This window comes from Pelodiscus sinensis, chromosome 16, assembly GCF_049634645.1.
Source record: "Pelodiscus sinensis isolate JC-2024 chromosome 16, ASM4963464v1, whole genome shotgun sequence".
In the NCBI taxonomy this organism is placed as follows: domain Eukaryota; kingdom Metazoa; phylum Chordata; order Testudines; family Trionychidae; genus Pelodiscus; species Pelodiscus sinensis.
The window spans coordinates 34490773-34500337 of record NC_134726.1 but is presented as its reverse complement, the minus strand read 5'-3'; the positions used below and the strand labels follow the sequence as shown (position 1 = coordinate 34500337).

The 9565-nt window shown below is 60.1% G+C and overlaps 1 protein-coding gene across 2 annotated transcripts in view; it reads left to right on the top strand.

Annotated features, from left to right (window-relative positions):
* The first annotated feature begins 899 nt into the window (after positions 1-899).
* Positions 900-9565, top strand: part of GRAP (GRB2 related adaptor protein) — a 43887-nt gene continuing 35221 nt past the window's right edge. Inside the window, exon 1 of one of the 2 annotated variants that reach the window (XM_075899783.1) lies at positions 900-1116. In XM_075899783.1, coding sequence (XP_075755898.1) covers positions 1039-1116 — 78 coding nt within the window. In that variant the 5' untranslated portion in view covers positions 900-1038. The remainder of the gene's footprint in view (positions 1117-9565) is intronic. The other variant, XM_014569761.3, reaches the window with a different exon arrangement.

The following is a 9565-nucleotide window of genomic DNA, read 5'->3' as shown; positions in this document are numbered from 1 at the left end:
CGGAATAAGGACTTATGCCCGAGCGGGAGCAGAATAGTTTTTCCGGAATAGCGGCTGATTTTGTACAGTAGAGCATCGTTGCTTTTCCGGAAATTCAAGGGCCAGTGTAGACAGCTCGCAGCTTATTCCGGAAAAGCGGCTGATTTTCCGGAATAAGTGGCCCAGTGTAGACACAGCCATGATGTTTTGTGTGCATGTGTGATTGAAAATCATATGCAACTGTTGCATTCTGAATGAATGTGGCATACTGCCTTTTCCCCTATAGCAGATCTTGTGTGCTTAATTTAAGCATACCATGTAGACATACCTTAAGAACTTTCCCCTGAGGATGTCAAAGCTCGTTACAAACTTGCAGCCTTCCCCCCGTTCCCCTGCCTGCGAGGGATTGTTGATCGCTGCCATCACCTGACTTTACAGAAAGGTAAACTGAGGCACAGTTGGCTGCCCTGTATCTGCACACCGAGCTGCTTCAGTGCCTGATGACATTACTCCGAATCTTTCCCGTGCTTTCCATGGGCTTTGGCCCATGCTCTGAAGCAGCAGGAGAGCCAGGAAAGGGCCTCAGGAGCCCTGATTCTCAGTCTCACTCTCTACCCATGCTCTCTTCCGCCGAACATTTTCCCCATCTCCCAACCTCCAAGGGCATCAGTTCCCACATAACCGCTCCCCTTCCCGCCAGAGGCCGGGATCCCTCCCTGGCCCGTCCAACGACCGCCAAGTGGCTTCCTGCCTCCTTTCTTGCCAGGAAGAATCTCTCACTCAAGTAACAAACGACACAAACAAAACTAAAAAAAAAAAAATCAAAGCGACAGTGCCTGCCTGTGCGCCCGAGCTGAGAAACAGGAAGCCAAGGGCTTTCTTGCCTCTGCCTGAGCCTTGCTCAGAACAGCCCCCAGGTCTTTGCCTGGCCCCGCCCTTCCGCAGCCGTCTCTTTGCGCCCCGGCTGCCCAGGCAGGTGCAGAAGGCGAGAGACGGGGACGGCTGCCGGGAGCCCTGCGGAGCCGGAGAGCGAAGGGAGACTGGCTGCTCCGGCACAGGATGGAGTCCGTGGCTTTGTACAGCTTCCAGGCGACGGAGAAGGACGAGCTGCCCTTCCGCAAGGGGGACACGCTGAAGGTACCTTGGCCCCCTGAGGGACTCCAGGTTTCTCTGGGAGACGGGCTTCACCAGACACAGGGGTGCAGGCATCTGCCTCCCGGGAGCGGCTCAGGCAGGTGCCCCAAGCACAGCGTGGCCATGCCGAGCCCTCGTAGGAGTCCAGCCGCTTGCTGGAGGATCCTGTGGGAGGGAGGGCTAAGGAGCTGGGAGCGGATGAGGCCTCTGAAACGTACTGGCCCAGAAGCTGGGGCTGGCCTGAAGCCAGAACTAGACAGCGCCAGCCACCCTCTGTGCCACAGGAAGGGCTCGCGTGGAGTGCAGAGTTAGCCTGTGCGTGGGAGGCGGTGGCCCACAGAGACGAGTACGCCCTGAGGGCATTGCAGGGCGCAGTGTCCAGCCCAAGCTGCTAGCATCTGTGGGGTGGACGGGCTGGCCCCTACCCCTCTCCGTGGGCTGGGAGAAGTAGGAGGCATTGCTTGCCGTTACCAGCCCTAGCCGCGTTGACGCCCGTGGCCAGACAGCCTAGGGACTTTACTGGGGGACGGATCCAGCCCTCAGAGCAGCTCAGTCCTCTGCAAAGGGGGCCTGGTGCTGCTCCAGGGGAGGAGCTCCAGCTCCAGCCATGCCTGTTGGGTGAGGGGGATCCCCTGGTACATCTGCAAAGAGACCTGGCCTGGCCGTGGGCTGACTACACAGAGCAGGCGTCAGGCTTCTCCAGGTTACGTACGACCGAGGCTCTGTCTACACATCACGAGTAAAGCGCGTCTGTAGCCCTGCTTTCAGCTGAGAGCATGGCCCCAGAGTGAGCTCTCCCAGCACTCCTTGTGAGGGGAGTCGCTCCCAGCGCTCCCTGTGAGCCACATCCATGAGGGGAGTCGCTCCCAGCGCTCTCTGTGAGCCACGTCCACGAGGGGAGTCGCTCCCAGCGCTCTCTGTGAGCCACGTCCACGAGGGGAGTCGCTCCCAGCGCTCTCTGTGAGCCACATCCACGAGGGGAGTCGCTCCCAGCGCTCTCTGTGAGCCACATCCACGAGGGGAGTCGCTCCCAGCGCTCTCTGTGAGCCACGTCCACGAGGGGAGTTGCTCCCAGCGCTCTGTGTGAGCCACGTCCATGAGGGGAGTCACTCCCAGCGCTCTGTGTGAGCCACGTCCACGAGGGGAGTTGCTCCCAGCGCTCTGTGTGAGCCACGTCCATGAGGGGAGTCACTCCCAGCGCTCTGTGTGAGCCACGTCCACAAGGGGAGTCACTCCCAGCGCTCTGTGTGAGCCACGTCCACGAGGGGAGTAACTCCCAGCGCTCTGTGTGAGCCACGTCCACGAGGGGAGTCGCTCCCAGCGCTCTGTGTGAGCCACATCCACGAGGGGAGTAACTCCCAGCGCTCTGTGTGAGCCACGTCCACGAGGCGAGTCGCTCCCAGCGCTCTCTGTGAGCCACGTCCACGAGGGGAGTCGCTCCCAGCGTTCTCTGTGAGCCACGTCCACGAGGCGAGTCGCTCCCAGCGCTCTCTGTGAGCCACGTCCACGAGGGGAGTTGCTCCCAGCGCTCTGTGTGAGCCACGGCCACGAGGGGAGTAACTCCCAGCGCTCTCTGTGAGCCACGTCCACGAGGCGAGTCGCTCCCAGCGCTCTCTGTGAGCCACGTCCACGAGGGGAGTCGCTCCCAGCGCTCTCTGTGAGCCACATCCACGAGGGGAGTCGCTCCCAGCGCTCTCTGTGAGCCACATCCACGAGGGGAGTCGCTCCCAGCGCTCTCTGTGAGCCACGTCCACGAGGGGAGTTGCTCCCAGCGCTCTGTGTGAGCCACGTCCATGAGGGGAGTCACTCCCAGCGCTCTGTGTGAGCCACGTCCACGAGGGGAGTTGCTCCCAGCGCTCTGTGTGAGCCACGTCCATGAGGGGAGTCACTCCCAGCGCTCTGTGTGAGCCACGTCCACAAGGGGAGTCACTCCCAGCGCTCTGTGTGAGCCACGTCCACGAGGGGAGTAACTCCCAGCGCTCTGTGTGAGCCACGTCCACGAGGGGAGTCGCTCCCAGCGCTCTCTGTGAGCCACGTCCACAAGGGGAGTCACTCCCAGCGCTCTGTGTGAGCCACATCCACGAGGGGAGTAACTCCCAGCGCTCTGTGTGAGCCACGTCCACGAGGCGAGTCGCTCCCAGCGCTCTCTGTGAGCCACGTCCACGAGGGGAGTCGCTCCCAGCGCTCTCTGTGAGCCACGTCCACGAGGGGAGTCGCTCCCAGCGCTCTCTGTGAGCCACATCCACGAGGGGAGTCGCTCCCAGCGCTCTCTGTGAGCCACATCCACGAGGGGAGTCGCTCCCAGCGCTCTCTGTGAGCCACGTCCACGAGGGGAGTTGCTCCCAGCGCTCTGTGTGAGCCACGTCCATGAGGGGAGTCACTCCCAGCGCTCTGTGTGAGCCACGTCCACGAGGGGAGTTGCTCCCAGCGCTCTGTGTGAGCCACGTCCATGAGGGGAGTCACTCCCAGCGCTCTGTGTGAGCCACGTCCACAAGGGGAGTCACTCCCAGCGCTCTGTGTGAGCCACGTCCACGAGGGGAGTAACTCCCAGCGCTCTGTGTGAGCCACGTCCACGAGGGGAGTCGCTCCCAGCGCTCTGTGTGAGCCACATCCACGAGGGGAGTAACTCCCAGCGCTCTGTGTGAGCCACGTCCACGAGGCGAGTCGCTCCCAGCGCTCTCTGTGAGCCACGTCCACGAGGGGAGTCGCTCCCAGCGTTCTCTGTGAGCCACGTCCACGAGGCGAGTCGCTCCCAGCGCTCTCTGTGAGCCACGTCCACGAGGGGAGTTGCTCCCAGCGCTCTGTGTGAGCCACGGCCACGAGGGGAGTAACTCCCAGCGCTCTCTGTGAGCCACGTCCACGAGGCGAGTCGCTCCCAGCGCTCTCTGTGAGCCACGTCCACGAGGGGAGTCGCTCCCAGCGCTCTCTGTGAGCCACATCCACGAGGGGAGTCGCTCCCAGCGCTCTCTGTGAGCCACATCCACGAGGGGAGTCGCTCCCAGCGCTCTCTGTGAGCCACGTCCACGAGGGGAGTTGCTCCCAGCGCTCTGTGTGAGCCACGTCCATGAGGAGAGTCACTCCCAGCGCTCTGTGTGAGCCACGTCCACGAGGGGAGTTGCTCCCAGCGCTCTGTGTGAGCCACGTCCATGAGGGGAGTCACTCCCAGCGCTCTGTGTGAGCCACGTCCACAAGGGGAGTCACTCCCAGCGCTCTGTGTGAGCCACGTCCACGAGGGGAGTAACTCCCAGCGCTCTGTGTGAGCCACGTCCACGAGGGGAGTCGCTCCCAGCGCTCTCTGTGAGCCACGTCCACAAGGGGAGTCACTCCCAGCGCTCTGTGTGAGCCACATCCACGAGGGGAGTAACTCCCAGCGCTCTGTGTGAGCCACGTCCACGAGGCGAGTCGCTCCCAGCGCTCTCTGTGAGCCACGTCCACGAGGGGAGTCGCTCCCAGCGCTCTCTGTGAGCCACGTCCACGAGGGGAGTCGCTCCCAGCGCTCTCTGTGAGCCACATCCACGAGGGGAGTCGCTCCCAGCGCTCTCTGTGAGCCACATCCACGAGGGGAGTCGCTCCCAGCGCTCTCTGTGAGCCACGTCCACGAGGGGAGTTGCTCCCAGCGCTCTGTGTGAGCCACGTCCATGAGGGGAGTCACTCCCAGCGCTCTGTGTGAGCCACGTCCACGAGGGGAGTTGCTCCCAGCGCTCTGTGTGAGCCACGTCCATGAGGGGAGTCACTCCCAGCGCTCTGTGTGAGCCACGTCCACAAGGGGAGTCACTCCCAGCGCTCTGTGTGAGCCACGTCCACGAGGGGAGTAACTCCCAGCGCTCTGTGTGAGCCACGTCCACGAGGGGAGTCGCTCCCAGCGCTCTGTGTGAGCCACATCCACGAGGGGAGTAACTCCCAGCGCTCTGTGTGAGCCACGTCCACGAGGCGAGTCGCTCCCAGCGCTCTCTGTGAGCCACGTCCACGAGGGGAGTCGCTCCCAGCGTTCTCTGTGAGCCACGTCCACGAGGCGAGTCGCTCCCAGCGCTCTCTGTGAGCCACGTCCACGAGGGGAGTTGCTCCCAGCGCTCTGTGTGAGCCACGGCCACGAGGGGAGTAACTCCCAGCGCTCTCTGTGAGCCACGTCCACGAGGCGAGTCGCTCCCAGCGCTCTCTGTGAGCCACGTCCACGAGGGGAGTCGCTCCCAGCGCTCTCTGTGAGCCACATCCACGAGGGGAGTCGCTCCCAGCGCTCTCTGTGAGCCACATCCACGAGGGGAGTCGCTCCCAGCGCTCTCTGTGAGCCACGTCCACGAGGGGAGTTGCTCCCAGCGCTCTGTGTGAGCCACGTCCATGAGGGGAGTCACTCCCAGCGCTCTGTGTGAGCCACGTCCACGAGGGGAGTTGCTCCCAGCGCTCTGTGTGAGCCACGTCCATGAGGGGAGTCACTCCCAGCGCTCTGTGTGAGCCACGTCCACAAGGGGAGTCACTCCCAGCGCTCTGTGTGAGCCACGTCCACGAGGGGAGTAACTCCCAGCGCTCTGTGTGAGCCACGTCCACGAGGGGAGTCGCTCCCAGCGCTCTCTGTGAGCCACGTCCACAAGGGGAGTCACTCCCAGCGCTCTGTGTGAGCCACATCCACGAGGGGAGTAACTCCCAGCGCTCTGTGTGAGCCACGTCCACGAGGCGAGTCGCTCCCAGCGCTCTCTGTGAGCCACGTCCACGAGGGGAGTCGCTCCCAGCGTTCTCTGTGAGCCACGTCCACGAGGCGAGTCGCTCCCAGCGCTCTCTGTGAGCCACGTCCACGAGGGGAGTTGCTCCCAGCACTCTGTGTGAGCCACGGCCACGAGGGGAGTAACTCCCAGCGCTCTCTGTGAGCCACGTCCACGAGGCGAGTCGCTCCCAGCGCTCTCTGTGAGCCACATCCACGAGGGGAGTAGCCTGATTCACGCTGGTGCTTTTCAGCGCTGGATCTTGCGATGCTGGGGAGGGGGGTGTTTTCAGACCCCTGAGCCAGGAAATTACCGCACTATGTGATGCCAGGGTAGACTTAGCCCAAGGGAGAGACAGGATGGGTTTGGGGACTAGGCACGGAAGTAGGTTCCCATAGATGTGGGCTTCAGTTGGTTGCGCTGCGGGAGGCTCCCTTTGTAACAAGGGACAAATCAGCCAATTGCTCTGAATCTCTCTTCCCTTCTCCCCACCCGCCCTTTGGCTTTATGGAAAACTCTTCTGGTCAGAAACCATCTCCTACCTGTTTGTACAATGGGCCCCCAACTGCAAACAGCAAACTAGGGAAATGGAGGGTGGGTGAAATTCCTGCCGGGGGCGTGGGGTGCGCAGCTGTTGAAAAACCAACAAGTCATTGTGAGTGGTTGACTGTCAAACTGGGAGGACGTCCTACGGGTCTGCCCCGGGCCTGGTACTATTCAATATTTTCGTTAGCGACTTGGGTGGTGAACTAGAGTTTACACTTGTGAAATGTGTGGAGGACACCAACCTGGGCGGGGTTGCAAGCACTTTGGAGGAGAGGCTGAGAATTCAAACCACGCTTGATAAATGGAGACCGGGTCTGAATTCTGCACAAGGAAGCTCGATAAAGACAAGAGCCAACTACTGGGCGTAGGAAGGAAAAATCGAATGCGCAGCTACAAAATGGGAGCTAGGTCATAGCATTGCCCAAAGAACCGGGAGTTATAGGGGTTCACAAATCAACCATGACTCAACAATGTAATACTGTTGCAAAAAAAAAAAAGGCAGATGTCATTTTGGGGTGTATAGACAGCCGGCCTTGTGTGTTGTATGTGAGAGAGGCTGTAATTGTCCTGCTCTGCTTGGCAGCAGCTGGCCTATGGTATCCAATTTTGGGTGCTGTACTTTAGGAAAGGTGTGGACAGATCGGAGAGGAAAGAAGGACAGACTAGGTACAGTGGTCCCCAACCTTTTGGGACTGCTGGGTGCCCAGAGGTGGGGCCGCTCATGTGCCGCATGTCCGGGGATGGGGCTGCCCATGTGCCATGCGTCTGGGGCCAGCACCGCACATGTGCCGTGCACCCAGGGCAGTGCCGCCCATGCGCCACGCGCTCAGGGCCGGCACCATGCATGTGCCGCGCGCTGGGGGTGGGGCCAGCCCAGATCATGCGGCATGCCCGCATAAATGTCCCGGCAGGCACCATGGTGCCCACAGACACTGGACTAGGACATGTTAGTCTAAAGAAGAGAAGGGGGGGCTGATAACAGTCTTCAAATATGTAAAAGGGTGTCATAAAGGGGATGCTGATGAAGGGTTCCCCATGGGTAGAGCCCTGCATACATACAACATTTGTATGCGCTGCTGCAGGTGTATCCGCAAAAATGAGCCATGGATATCTCTGGAGAGCAGAGACCACGCCATGGGCCTTGCAGCTCATTCGGGGAGGGACGAGGTAGTTGATACCAGCTGCTGTTCCCTGAGTGTCTCCCTTCACACCCTGGTCCCCAGTCTGTCTGGTCCCCACCCAATGCAGCCCCGGTCGCAGGTGCAGCGTGGAGCTCGGGCACGTGGGAGCAGCCGGCTCTGGGTTGTACACGGTCCCCAGGGTGCCTTGCATGGCAACGGAGCTGGAGAGCTGGTTTGCTTTGAGGTGTTGCAGTCATTAACCGGCGGGGCCCGGCCGCACCAGGGCCAGGGGAGGGGCATGGGCAGCGCAGAAGAAGCAGGTGCTCACTTTGCAAGCAGCGCTGGCTTTTGCAAGCCCACGTGGCTCCGGGTACATCTAGCCCATGGAGTGTTTTGGGGATATCCCGAAAAAACTCCATTGCGGCCAGGGAACACGTCTGCTCTTCTGCTCTTTTTTGCAGCAGAGCAGACGCTCTCTTTCAGCAGCCCCGTCTTCCTCCTTCCACGAGGAAGAAGGGATCTTCCAAAAGAGAAGAATTTCCCAAAATTTGGCCCAGTGTAGAGGGGCCAAATTTCAGAAAAGCGTCTTCTGAAAAAAACTATCGAAAAAAGGTAGGCAAATTGCGGAGCACAATGGCTGTGTCGACACTGACACCCTTTTCCGGAAATGCTTAAAACGGAACAGTTTTCTGTTATAAGTATTTCCGGAAAAAGCGCGTCTACATTGGCAGGATGCTTTTCCGGAAAAGCACTTTTTCCGGAAAAGCGTCCGTGCCAATGTAGACGTGCTTTTCCGGAAAAAAGCCCCGATCGTCATTTTCGCGATCGGGGCTTTTTTGCGGAAAAGAAATCTGGGCTGTCTACACTGGCCCGTTTCCGGAATCGTTTTTCTGGAAAAGGACTTTTGCCCGAACGGGAGCAGCATAGTTTTTCCGGAAAAACACTGACAATTTTACAGTAGATCGTCAGTGCTTTTCCGGAAAAGCAAGCGGCCAGTGTAGACAGCTGGCAAGCTTTCCCGGAAAAGCGGCTGCTTTTCCGGAATAAGTGGCCCAGTGTAGACACAGCCAATCTGCGTGCCATTTTCCGATAGATCATTGTCCTCTAGCCTTTGGCTGGAGAGACACGGCCTGGCCTGCTTTCAGGGTGGGGAGTGGTGTTTTTTTCCACCCCACTGGGCTGTGACAGGAACTCTGCCCTCTCATGCAAAGCAAGAGAAGGTTCTTCCCCCACCATGCTGCGCTGGAGCGCTGGGCGGGCAGGACGCGCTGCTCCACAGCTCTCCCTCTGGCTGGCTGGGGAACAACTTCAGACGCCAGGTCCTGCCCGCTTCTCTCCTGCATGGCTGGGTGCAGACAATCTCGGCAGAGGGGAAAGAGGGTCCCAAGGAAACTCAGCCTGCTGTGAGCCCGGTGATTGGAGTCGGGAGGCGTTAGTTTGCTGGCAGGGGGCAGGAACGGCTACAGGCGGGTTGGTGTGAGACGGCACCAGCCTGCCCCTTGTAGAGTCTCGGGTTCAAATGCTGACAGGAGTCCGGCAATTCTCAGCCTCGTCCCCGTTTGTACACAACCCCCAACCCGACACAGGCTGGGCACCATTATTAGCACAAGGAGAGCTAAACACCAGACCAGCCGGCTCACTCCAGATGAGGACTGAGAGGCAGAGCTCGATGGAAGCCCAAGGTTGGGGCTTCCACAGCTCTGGGGGCCTTGGCCGCACCGCTGGTAGGCAGTGTTCCCTGTCAGCTGTGTGCTTGTGCAGCAACTCAGGAGTGATTGCAAGGCCACCCAGCTGATTAACAGAGCACCCACAGCCAGGTTTATGTTTCTACTGGTGGTGCACTTTCACACATGCTTTGGCGCACATAACAAAGTTATTCCACACATGGATGGAAAAATTCTGTGCCTGGATGAGTGGGAATATTGTTCATCGGTTCGATGTTTGGTTCAATCCATGGCTGTCACGAGCGTCTCAGGATCCTGAGGGCTAAATTCGCTAGGATGTGTGCAAATGGGCTGAAGCCACTGCCGCGTCAGCAAGGAACAAGCCACTGGGCACTATAGCGATGGCGTGCCCGAAGGAAGGGTAGAA